General features: G+C 43.9%; 1 protein-coding gene and 1 long non-coding RNA gene across 8 annotated transcripts in view; one reads left to right on the forward strand and one right to left on the reverse strand.

Moving 5' to 3' along the window:
- SYCP1 (synaptonemal complex protein 1) overlaps window positions 1-13,609 on the reverse strand; it is a 955,469-nt gene that overhangs the window by 758,981 nt on the left and 182,879 nt on the right. For all 7 annotated transcript variants that reach the window (XM_056558361.1, XM_056558359.1, XM_056558362.1 and 4 more), the window contains one exon: window positions 12,334-12,403. In XM_056558361.1, the coding sequence (XP_056414336.1) occupies window positions 12,334-12,403 (70 nt within the window). The remainder of the gene's footprint in view (window positions 1-12,333; window positions 12,404-13,609) is intronic.
- LOC130356608 (uncharacterized) overlaps window positions 1-13,609 on the forward strand; it is a 132,000-nt gene that overhangs the window by 10,968 nt on the left and 107,423 nt on the right. The gene's annotated exons all lie outside the window — the stretch shown is intronic.

The raw sequence follows: 13,609 nt of genomic DNA on the forward strand, positions 1-13,609 counted from the left end.
CTATAAAAATATATCCTTAATTAAACCGCACGGTCAATGGCGTAAAAAAATTCCAAAGTCCAAAAAAGTGTATTTTTGGTCACTTTTTATACCATTAAAAAAATTTATAAAAAGTGATCAAAAAGTCCGATCAAAACAAAAATCGTACCAATAAAACCTTCAGATCACGGCACAAAAAATGAGTCCTCATACCGCCCTATACGTGGAAAAATAAAAAAGTTATAGGGGTCAGAAGAGGACATTTTTAAACGTATAAATTTTCCTGCATGTAGTTATGATTTTTTTCCAGAAGTACGACAAAATCAAACCTATATAAGTAGGGTATCATTTTAACCGAATGGACCTACAGAATAATGATAAGGTGTCATTTTTACCGAAATATGCACTGCGTAGAAACGGAAGCCCCCAAAAGTTACAAAGTGGCGTTTTTTCTTCGATTTTGTCGCACAATGATTTTTTTGCCGTTTCGCCGTGAATTTTTGGGTAAAATGACTAATGTCACTGCAAAGTAGAATTGGTGACACAAAAAATAAGCCATAATATGGATTTTTAGGTGGAAAATTGAAAGGGTTATGATTTTTAAAAAGGAGGAAAATACGAAAGTGCAAAAACTGAAAAACCCTGAGTCCTTAAGGGGTTAAGGACCCTAGCGTTTTCTGGTCCCTGCCACGTGTCGGGCAAGGCTCGGAAGCGGATGCCTGCTGAAATGCTTCAGCAGGCATCCAGGGCAAATGCCGAGGGGGGCCATGTAGGCCCCCCATGTCGGCGATCGTCGCAAATTGCGAGGTAAATCGCCCTTGCAATCTGCGGCGATACCGAGCTGATCGGGTCTCTGGGACACGACCGCCCGGTAATTTTGCATGATCCCGGTTGTCACAGACAGCCAGGACCATGCTGAAGTATAGGAGCGAGGTGGCAAGCCTGCTCCTATCCCCTGTGATTCTCCGACCAATCGCAGGGGGGGGGGCGGTTACTTCCTCCCGCCCTGCCCGGCCCCTGGAAGTCCGGAGAGGATGGGAGGAAGACCGGAGGACGCTGCGGGGGACGGGGGAGTGCTGGGGCCCGGCCCCGGTACTTACCTCGTCCCTGAAGACCCGGATCCCGGCGGCAGAGACGGCAGCGGTGGCGACAGGTGAGTTGATCTTCGGCGGCGGCGCGGGACCTTTGCAGCAGTCCAGACCGCCGTAAAGCGATCTGGACTGCTCCATCTGGTCTCCTTACACTACAACTCCCAGCATGCCCTGACAGCCCTTGGCATCTGGGCATGCTGGGAGTTGCAGTTTTGCAACATCTGGAGGCCCACAGTTTGGAGACCACTGTGTCCTTCCAGATGTTGCAAAACTACACATCCTCAGCATGCCCTCACTGTCCAGGCATACTGGGAGTTGTAGTTTTGCAACATCTGGAAGGCCACAGAAGGCCACTGTATTAGTGGTCTGCAAACTGTAGTCCTCCAGATGTTGCAAAACTACAACTCAAAGCATGCCTGAGAATGTTTGGGAGTAGTGGTTTTGCAACAACTGGAGGCACACTGGTTGGGAAACATTGTCTGTTTCCTAACTCAGTGTTTCCCAACCCGTGTGCCTCCAGCTGTTGCAAAACTATAACTACGAGCATGCACTGTTAGACTGTGCACGCTGGGAGTTGTAGTTTTGCATCAGCTGGAGGTCCCCCCCCCCTGTGAATGTACAGGGTACATTCACATGGGCAGGGGGCTTACAGTGAGTATCAGGCTGCAAGTTTGCGATGCAGCAAATTTTGCGCGGCAGCTCAAACTCGCAGCGGGAAACTCTGTGTAATCCCCCGCCCGTGTGACTGTACCCTAAAAACACTACACTACACTAAAACAAAATAAAATAAAAAGTAAAAAACACTACATATACACATACCCCTACACAGCCCCCCTCCCCTCCCCAATAAAAATGAAAAACGTCTGGTACGCCACACTTTCCAAAATGGAGCCTCCAGCTGTTGCAAAACAACAACTCCCAGTATTGCCGTACAGCCGTTGACTGTCCAAGCATGCTGGGAATTTTGCAACAGCTGGAGGCACCCTGTTTGGGAATCACTGGCGTAGAATACCCCTATGCAAATCCCTAATTCAGGCCTCAAATGCGCATGGCGCTCTCTCACTTCAGAGCCCTGTCGTATTTCAAGGCAACAGCTTAGGGCCACATATATGGGTATCGCCGTACACGGGAGAAATTGCCTAAAAATTTTGGGGGGCTTTTTCTCCTTTAACCCCTTATGAAAAGGTGAAGTTGGGGTCTACACCAGCATGTTAGTGTAAAAAAATAAATTTTTTACACTAACATGCTGGTGTTACCCTATACTTTTCATTTTGACAAGAGGTAAAAGGGAAAAAAGCCCCCCAAAATTTGTAATGCAATTTCTCCCGACTACGGAGATACCCCATATGTGGGCGCAAAGTGCTCTGGGGGCGCACAAAAAGGCCCAGAAGGGAGAGTGCACCATGTACATTTGAGGTGATTTGCACAGGGGTGGCTGATTGTTACAGCGGTTTTGACAAACGTAAAAAAAAAAAAAAAACACATGTGACCCCATTTCGTAAACTACACCCCTCACGGAATGTAATAAGGGGTGCAGTGAGAATTTATCCCCCACTGGTGTCTGGCAGATCTTTGAAACAGTGAGCTGTGCAAATTAAAAATTTTGTACAGCCCACTGTTCCAAAGATCTGACAGACACCAGTGGGGGGTAAATGCTCACTGTATCCCTTGTTACGTTCCTCAAGGGGTCTTTTTTTGTTTTACGTATGCAAAAGTCGTGAAACCCCTGTGGGGTATTAAGGCTCACTTTATTTCTTGTTACGTTCCTCAAGGGGTCTAGTTTCCAAAATGGTATGCGATGTGTTTTTTTTTTATTTATTTTTGCTGTCCTGGCACCATAGGGGCTTCCTAAATGTGACATGCCCGTGAGCAAAATTTGCTCTCAAAAAGCCAAATATGACTGCTTCTCTTCTGAGCATTGTAGTTCGCCCATAGTGCACTTCAGGTCAACTTATGGGGTACCTCCATACTCAGAAGAGATGGGGTTACACATTTTTGGGGGTATTTTCTGCTATTAACCCTTGCAAAAATGTGAAATTTGGGGGGAAACACACATTTTAGTGAAATTTTTTTTTAAATTGTTTTACATATACAAAAGTCGTGAAACACCTGTGGGGTATTAACCCCTTAAGGACACATGACGTACTGGAACGTCATGTGTCCACTCCCAATCTATAGCGGCCCTGCCCTCTTACAATGGCCTGGACCCGTGGCTAATAGCGCGCGGCACTGATCGCTGTGCCGCGCGCTATTAACCCTTTAGACGCGGCGTTCAAAGTGGGCTGTTCGGGATAGCAGCGGCGAAATCGCAGCATCCCGAACAGCTTACCTGCCTCCTCGCTGTCCGATCGCCGAATGAGCGGCAGAATCATCGATCACTGGTTTCTTATGAGAAGTGATCAATGATAAAGATCAGTGTGTGCAGTGTTATAGGTCCCTATGGGAGCTATAACATTGCAAAAAAAAAAGTGAAAAAAAAAAACTGAATAAATATCATTTAACCCCTTCCCTATTAAAAGTTTGAATCACCCCCCTTTTCCCATAAAAAAAAAAACACAGTGTAAATAAAAATAAACATATATGGTATCGCCGTGTGCAGAAATGTCCGAATTATAAAAATATATCATTAATTAAACCGCTCGGTCAATGGCGTGCGTGCAAAAAAATTCCAAAGTCCAAAATAGTGCATTTTTGGTCACTTTTTATATCATGAAAAAATGAATAAAAAGTCCTATCAATGCAAAATGGTACCGTTAAAAACTTCAGATCACGGCGCTAAAAATGAGCCCTCATACTGCCCCATACACGGAAAAATAAAAAAGTTATAGGGGTCAGAAATGACAATTTTAAACATATTAATTTTCCTGCATGAAGTTATGATTTTTTTCCAGAAGTACAACAAAATCAAACCTATATAAGTAGGGTATCATTTTAATCGTATGGACCTACAGAATACATATCAGGTGTCATTTTTACCGAAAAATGTACTACGTAGAAACGGAAGCCCCCAAAAGTTACAAAACAGCATTTTTTTTTTCAATTTTGTTGCACAATGTTTTTGTTTCCCGTTTCAGCGTAGATTTTTGGGCACAATGACTGACGTCATTACAAAGTAGAATTGGTGGGCCATAATATGGATTTTTAGGTACAAAATTGAAAGAGTTATGATTTTTTAAAGACAAGGAGCAAAAAACGGAAATGCAAAAACGGAAAAAACCCCGGTCCTTAAGGGGTTAAGGCTCACTTTATTCCTTGTTACGTTCCTCAAGGGGTCTAGTTTCCAAAATGGTATGCCATGTGTTTTTTTTTTTCTGTTCTGGCACCATAGGGGCTTCCTAAATGCAACATTCCCCCCAAAAACCATTTCAGAAAAACGTACTCTCCAAAATCCCCTTGTCGCTCCTTCGCTTCTGAGCCCTCTACTGCGCCCGCCGAACACTGTACATAGACTTATGAGGTATGTGCTTACTCGAGAGAAATTGGGCTACAAATATAAGTATAAATTTTCTCCTTTTACCCCTTGTAAAAATTCACAAATTGGGTCTACAAGACCATGCGAGTGTAAAAAATGGAGATTGTGAATTTTCTCCTTCACTTTGCTGCTATTCCTGTGAAACACCTAAAGGGTTAAGACACTGACTGAATGTAATTTTGAATACTTTGGCGGGTGCAGTTTTTATAATGGGGTCATTTGTGGGGTATTTCTAAGATGAAGACCCTTCAAAACAACCTCATACCTGAACTGGTCCCTGAAAAATTGTGAGTTTGGAAATTTTGTGAAAAATTGGAAAATTGCTGCTGAACTTTGAAGCCCTCTGGTGTCTTCCAAAAGTAAAAACACGTAAATTTTATGATGCAAACATAAAGTGGACATATTGTTTATGTGAATAAAAAAATATATATATTTTGAATATCCATTTTCCTTACAAGCAGAGAGCTTCAAAGTTAGAAAAATGCTAAATGTTCAAATTTTTCATCAAATTTGGGGATTTTTCACCAAGAAAGGATGCAAAATACCACAAAATTTTACCACTATGTTAAAGTAGAATATGTCACGAAAAAACAATCTCGGAATCAGAATGATAACTAAAAGCATTCCAGAGTTATTAATGTTTAAAGTGACAGTGGTCAGATGTGCAAAAAATGGCCGGGTCCTAAGGTGTAAAATGGCTGGGTCCTTAAGGGGTTAATTTACGGTATTGTTGATGTATCGCACACATTTTTACAAAAAAATTTTTCGAAAGTGTGGAAAAATACAGCAGTATTGTTTTAGTACCTCTAATAAAATCCCACATGTGAACACAGATGCACAGTTCGATTTCACATCCAACTCAGACACAGTCAAGAAGTCATTTGGATTCACGTCAGTTGGAATTCCCACATCCCACAACCCCACAAAAAAAGAGGATTTGTAGGAGAGCAAGACAAAAGTGAAAACAGATTACAACCACCACAGAAAATATGGAAGACATATTAGAATGCACTAAAAACACCACTATTCATTTAAATGATCATACCCTCACAACAGAACAGGAAACCATTGTTAATAAGGGTTTGAAATTTGCGCCTGACTATCCCTTAACCCCTTAAGGACTGAGCCCTTTTTCACCTTAAGGACCAGAGCATTTTTTGAACATCTGACCACTGTCACTTTAAACATTAATAACTCTGGGATGCTTTTACTTATCATTCTGATTCCGAGAACTGTTTTTTCGTGACATATTCTACTTTAACATAGTGGTAAAATTCTGTGGTAACTTGCATCCTTTCTTGGTGAAAAAACCCAAAATTTGATGAAAAAAATGAAAATTTTGCATTTTCTAATTTTGAAGCTCTCTGCTTGTAAGGAAAATGGATATTCAAATAAAATGTATTTTTGGTTCACATATACAATATGTCTACTTTATGTTTGCATCATAAAATTGACATGTTTTTACTTTTGGAAGACACAAGAGGGCTTCAAAGTTCAGCAGCAATTTTCCAATTTTTCACAAAATTTTCAAATTCGATATTTTTCAGGGACCAGTTCAGTTTTAAAGTGGATTTTAAGGGTCTTCATATTAGAAATACCCCATTATAAAAACTATACCCCAAAGTATTCAAAATGACATTCAGTCAGTGTTTTAACCCTTTAGGTGTTTCACAGGAATAGCAGCAAAGTGAAGGAGAAAATTCCAAATCTTCATCCCAAAAATTTGAAGCCCAATTTCTCCCGATTCAGAAAACACCCCATATGGGGGTGAAAAATGCTCTGCTGGCGCACTACAGGTCTCAGAAGAGAAGGAGTCCCATTTTGGCTGTTTGAAAGCAAATTTTGCTCTGGGGGCATGTCGCATTTAGGAAGCCCCTATGGTGACAGGACAGCAAAATAAAAAAAAAACCACATGGCATCACATTTTGGAATCTAGACCCCTCCGGGAACGTAACAGTGTTACAGTGAGTACTTACACCTCACAGGTTTTTTGAACAGTGGGCCGTAAAAGTGAAAAAATTTATTTTTTTTGCACTATATTGATAGTGTTACCCCAAATGTTTCATTTTCACATTGGGTAATAGGCAAAAGGCCCCCAAAATTTGTAGAACAATTTTGTCTGAGAAAAAAAAATACCCCATATGTGGATGTAAACTGCTCTGTGGACGCACTGCAATGCTCAGAATAGAAGGAGTGAAAATTGTGTTAAAATTGAAGTCGGGGGTCATGTGCATTTATAAAGCCCCCAAAAGCAAAAATAAACCCAGATGTGACACCATTTTAGAAACTACACCCCTCAATGAACGTAACAAGGGGTACAGTGGGAAATAATACCTCACAGGTTTTTTGAAAAGTGGGCCATAAATTGGAAAATTAGATTTTTTTACACTAAAATGCTGGGGTTACCCAATTTTTAACATTTTCACAAGGGGTAATATGAGGAATTGGGTTACAAATTTTGGAGGGCTTTTTCCCCTGATTATAAAAATACATCCACATATGGGGTAACGTGCTGGACGGGCGCACAACAAGGCTCAGAAGTTATAGAGGTCACTTTGTATTTGTGGCCTATGGCATATATCAGCAGCTGACAGTTACATATATTCCGAGGAAAATACAAAAATGAAAACACCCACATGTGGCACCATTACAGCAAGTACCCACCCTGAGGAATGGGTATAGGGGTAAAGAGGACATTTTGAAAGCACAGGTGTTTCCTAAATTTATTTTCCAAGAATGGATGAAGGGTAGCTTTTGAAAATTGCAATTTTCAACCTATGCTCTACTTCTGGGAACAACTAACATGTGACTCCAAATTGTCGCCTGGAAATACGACAGAGCTCAGCGAGAACTCCGCATTTGAGGCGGATGTTTGTTACGGACCTAACAGTTACATACATTCAGAGGAAAATACAAGAAAGGAACACCCACATGTGAGAATACTACAAACAGTACACCCCCTAGGGAAGGTGTATAGGGTGAAGTGGAGATTTGGAACAGACAGGTGTTCCCTTAATTTATTTTCCAGGAATGGATGAAGAGTACTATGGCGGGGGGGGGGGGGGGAAGAAAATTGCAATTTTAGAACCGATATGCCAATTATTTTCCCAGAATGATGACCCAGATAACCTAAAGTAAAAATGATGCCCGCCCCAAACCCTATACTCTGAATCATCATTCTGGGAAGGAGATGTGTGGGGCCGTCCCTATTCTGTTACCTCAAATGCGCAACCCGCTCAGGTGTGGAGAGAGAGCGTTGCACATTTGAGGCAACTGCAAACCTCCAATGCTGTTGACTCTGTGTTCCATGACCCATTTTTTGGGGGACAAAGATATTATGAGAGGCATTGGGAAAGAGGTTTTGGGTTTGATTTTTTGGGGGTAGGGTATTTGGGTATAAAATTTGGAAGACAATGTACCCTGGACTGGTACATTGGAGCCGAATTCTGGGGAATTATAATCAGGTAAAAGGATTAAAAATGTTGTACTCCATGGAAGTGTGATACTCCCTGAAGCAGTTTTTAATGCAGAGGCCCGGATGATCGGGGCAAGTGTCACACTGAGTGGTGGTGTCCTTCCGAATCCCCCTCTTGTGACACACACTGCATTTTTTCTGAGATCGTCCCTTCTTTCCAGTGTGGGGGACCTCACCTGGAAAGTGTTGGCCGGGGACGATCCGGGCCACTGAAGTTCCAGAGGTGCTCTGACCCGCTCTTTGGCGGTCACCAAAGATGAGGGCCCTTAGAACTACCTCTTGAAACTCAAGGTATGTCCCTGTGTTGCCAGCGTACTTGTACAGTATAAAAGAGTTGTACATGGCAACCTGTACCATGTAGACGTGTTTTCCGCATGGCATTATATGGCTTGAGGACTTGATCAGAAAGATCAACTCCCCCCATATGCCGATTGTAGTCCAGAATACAATCGGGCTTGAGGACCGGTCCCGCGGTATCTCGCACAGGGACAGGGGTGCTGCCATTCCCGTGAATTGTGGTGAGCATAAGGACATCCCTCTTGTCCTTATACCGGACCAACAACAGGTTCTCATGGGAAAGGGCACGGTACTCACCCTGGGGGATAGGAGCATGTAGGGGATGGGGCGGAAGGCCTCTTTGATTCTTCCGGACTGTCCCACAAGCGACCGTGGATCTGGCGGCGAGGGATGTGAAGAGAGGGATACTAGTATAAAAGTTATCCACATAAAGGTGGTAACCTTTATCTAGCAATGGGTGCAAAAGGCCCCAAACTATTTTCCCAGTAACACCCAGAGTTGGGGGGACATTCTGGGGGTTCAAAACAGGAATCTCGTCCCTCATACACTATAAACTTGCAAGTGTACCCGGAGGTACTCTCGCAAAGTTAATACATCTTCATGCCATTCCGCGCTCTCTTGGTCGGGATGTATTGCCGGAAGCTGAGTCTCCCCTTGAAGCTGTTGAGGGACTCATCAATAGCGACCTCCCGCCCGGGACATAGGCCTCCCAAAATATGGCCCCGAAGTGATGGATGACCGGCCTGATTTTATACAAGCGGTCATACGGGGGATCAGTTCGGGGGGGGACATGCCGCATTATCAGCATAATGCAAACATCTCCGAATGGCCTCGAACCGGGAGCGTGTCATGGCCATACTGTAGAGGGGTGTCTGGTAAAGGACGTCCCCACTCCAATATTGCTTGACACTGGGTTTTTTAACTAGACCCATATGCAGCACGAGGCCCCAAAAGGTCCTCATTTCGGCTGCATCGACTGGAGTCCAGCCGCCGGGTCTAGCTAAAAATGAGCCCGGGTTAGCGGTGACGAACTGTTGGGCATACAGATTCGTCCGTGTAACCATCAAATTAACAAAGTCGTCACTGAAAAAATGACCGAAAAAGTCCTTTTCAGTGAACCCGGCGATGTTAATTTTGATTCCTGAGTCGCCAACAAACTCAGGAATCACGGGCTCGTGGTCCGCTGGCTGAGTCCAGACAAGTTCTCCGGTACGATGTACCAGTGATCTTGCCTGGGGGGCTTCACTAGTATGAGCGCCAGGGGGACTCATACTAGCATGGGGCACAGGGTCAAGGGCAGAGGAGGTTTGCGGCGCCGCACGGAGGCGTCTCCGCCGCCTTGGTGGCTCATCATCTGAACTAGATGAGAAGGAGGACGATGAAATAAGGAAGGAGGGGTCTTCATCGTCCTCTGAGCCGCTCTCTGTGTCGGAGGCAATTATGGCATATGCCTCCTCCGCCGAAAACGCTCTGCGGGCCATTTCCCTACTCTAATGGGGATACGTGTGTGTGTGTGGGGGGGGGGGGTGAAACTTTATTGGTGTGTGTGCTGTGTGGTGCGAGACTACCTCCCTAACCCGCCCTAACCCTCCCTAACCTAACCTAACTAAACTAACCTGTCCTAACAGAAAAAAAATATAAAACAAAGAGGGGACTTTGAAAAATTTGAAAAAAAGGGGACTTCTAGCGCAAAAAAGCCCTGCGCCAAAAAAAAAGCGTTTATCTAATCAGTGGTGTGATTAGCGCTTGTGGCGGCAGGGGGCGCAGAAGTCAGTGGGGGGTCTGGCCACTCAGCCCAGAACAGTGGCTGGTGGCTTGTTCACAGACCCCCACACAAACCCCCCCAAAAAAAAAAACTCTTTACCCAGAAAAAAAATGCACCCACCTGAACCAAAAAAAACGCTGATCAGTGATAAATCACTGACAGTGGTGGGTGGGACAGGCTGCACACACAGGTATGGTACGTCCACACAGTACACGCCTGCTACTGGTGGCACGGACCGCCTATGGGTGCAAAAAAAACACTAGAAAACGCGAAAAAAGCGCCGGCACCACACAAAAAAACGCTGATCAGTACTACGGGACTGATCAGCGGCGGGTGGGCTTTAACAAACGGTGGCGGACCGCTCTTTTATAACTAAGAGGGTCCGCACACACGCTTAGGGAAAAAAAAGATCTGCGCCAAAAAAAAAAACGCTGGCGGCAGACCGCAGTGACCCAGCAGGGCCGGGGTCACGCAGCTAAAGGTGCTACGGATCCACGGACACCCACTGAGGTACTCTGAAAAAAAACAAAAAAATTTATAAAAAAAACATTTTTTTTTTTTAACCCTAACCTGTCCCTACCTAATCTAAAGCGAACCCTGGGTGATTTCTGTGCCAAGGGGCCACAGAAAGGGGGCAAGGGGCACTTTTTTCAACTGAGGGGATGGTGGGCAGCACAGGGCTCTGTCCTGCTCACCAGATCTGAGTGGAATGGCGGGCAGAACGGAGCAACATGCTCCTAGCCCCCACCATCCCCTCCCATTACATTGTGATTGGTGTGGCCACTTTGGCCACCCAATCACAACTGTACTGAGGGGGGTGGCCACAATGCCAGCCCCCAGTACAGTACGGATGGTGATTGGTGGTGTATACTACATCACCAGTCACCATCTACATCCAGGTCACAGGGTCACACATGACCCTGATGATCCAGAACCGCTGCAGAACGCCGGTAAGTAGTTACCGGCGTCCTGCAGCGATCGCCGGTATAGGAGGTCCTCCGGCACATTGCTGGGATGTCTGCTGATTGAAATCAGCAGACATCCAGCTCCGATCCCCGCCCGGGGAACGGAATCGCAGCACTGAGATCGCCAACATGGGGGTTCATCATGACCCCCCTGGGCGATATGCCGGGATGCCTGCTGAACGATTTCAGCAGGTATCCGGCACCGTCTTCCCTCCGGCTAGCGGCGGGGGCCGGGAATGCGATGGGGGCCGGGAATTTCAAAAAAGTCATGATTTTTTGCATTTTAAAAAAAAAAATCTACAAATGATATCGGCTTACTTTTACTATGTACATGAAGGACAACTTGTGACAAAAAAACAATGTCAGATTTATCGTGATTGGCAAAACGTTACCAGAGTTATTCTCTAATAAAGTCAGACATCCCCGATTTGAAAAAACAGGCCTGGTCTTTGAGGGGCATACAGGTTTACTTGTGTCGGTCCTTAACCTCTTAAGGACCCATGACGTATCGGTACGTCATGAGTCCGCTCCCGTTCTATAACGCGGGGCCACGGTGTAATAGCGGGTCGGGACCTGTGGCTAATAGTGCGCAGCACTGATCGCGGTGCCGCATGCTATTAACCCTTTAGACCTCGGTGTTCAAAGATGAACGCTGCGTCTAAAGTGAAAGTAAAACCATGCCGGTTAGCTCAGGGAGCTGTTCAGGATCGCCGAGGCGAAATTGCAGTATCCCGAACAGCTTACATGACAGCCGGAGGGTCCCTACCTGCCTCCATGCTGTCCGATCACCGAATGACTGCTCAGTGCCTGAGATCCAGGCATGAGCAGTCAAGCGGCAGAATCATCGATCGGTGGTTTCTTATGAGAAACCACTGATCAATGTAAAAGATCAGTGTGTGCAGTGTTATGGGTCCCTATCGGAGCTATAACATTGCAAAAAAAAAAAAGTGAAAAAAACGTGAATAAAGATCATTTAACACCTTCCCTAATAAAAGTTTGAATCACCCCCCTTTTCCCATTAAAAAAAATAAATAAAAAAATAAACAGTTTTTTTTTTTTTTAGCTGATTTTATAATTAAAGTTATCTAAAACATGGATGCTTGCCATTGAAATCATTGTCCATAGATATGCCTCTGCTGTTTCTTTGCAGCTAATCTCTCAAATTTCTAGTTGGTACATCAGAAGAAAGACACAACACAGTCTTTAGTATAATAATAAATGATATAGCAAATGAAAAAAAAACTAAATCAGAAAAAAATATAACACCATGATAAAAAAGTAATACATACTTTGGTTGTACAACTCTTGTCTTGAGTTCTCGGCTTGAATACGAAGTTCTTCAAAGGCCATTATCATTCGCTGCAAAAGATTAGATTATAAAACATTCATGTTTACTTTACAGCATTTATTTTTATTACACCCAAATAATAACATATCATAAATATTCCACTCTTTTTATGCTATTTTCACACTGTATTTACACTGCTCGTTCCTGTATACACTGAAAAAGCCCCCAGCATCCATATACCACGAATACCTGAAGAAATGTCATTTTAAACTCCATTAGGGAGGTATATGTTGAGGTTATGCTGCTCTACATGGGAACAAGGCTACATGAATATAAATTTAGCATTTTTTTTCTTACACAAAACGAGACATTATGACTGTGGAGTGGGACACAAAGAGGTGTATTAACTCTGAAAATATTATTACTGTCTTGGGCAAAAAAAAGGGCTAATTTTACAGAATGGAGAAATATATGCAAATTTACAGTATATAAAGCACACAGTTTTGACATACATCTACTTACATACATTTCTAAAATAAAATGGCAATAATAGCTATACATGAAAATTTGTGAACCCTTCAGAATTTTCCATATTTCTCCATAAATTTTACCTAAAACTACATAAGGATTTCTGGTTCCAGCGAGAGTAACAGAGCTCCAACTCCAGGTAGGCCCTTACCCGCACAATACCTGCTCCATACCTGTCAGAAGGTGCCCAGACTGCCAAAAGCTCCCTGCATGGATTGCTTCATGCAGTGCAGCGGTCCGTCTGCCTGCACGTCATTGGAGGCTACTGCACAAGTGCTGCATGGTGCTCCAACTATGGCCGCAGCTTCATCTTTCTGTCTTCCTTCCTGTTACGGTCAGATCCTCTATAACACCTGCTACTGCGATGACATCACCTGCCCAGCAACTGGGGACATAGCCACCTGCAGACATGCAGGACCCACAGGCAAGTGCACACCATGTGGGTCTATGTCATTTGGATTACCAGCTCCTGAAAGCTGAAGTAGCCCTACATGTCACCCCCAGTGTACAACGTATAGCAGACACCCTTAACGCGGCACAACAGAATTTACAGCTGGAAGTCGCTAGTCCCTCCAGCAGATTAGGAGAGGTTGAACAAAGAGTCTCGTCACTAGAAGATGAATAAAACACAATATTAAAGGGGTACTCCGGTGGAAAACTTTTTTTTTAAGTGAACTGGTGCAAGAAAGTCAAATAGATTTGTAATTTACTTCAATAAAAAATCTTAATCCTTTCAGTACTTTTTAGCA

This window comes from Hyla sarda, chromosome 2 (genome assembly GCF_029499605.1).
Source record: "Hyla sarda isolate aHylSar1 chromosome 2, aHylSar1.hap1, whole genome shotgun sequence".
NCBI classification, from domain to species: Eukaryota; Metazoa; Chordata; class Amphibia; order Anura; family Hylidae; genus Hyla; species Hyla sarda.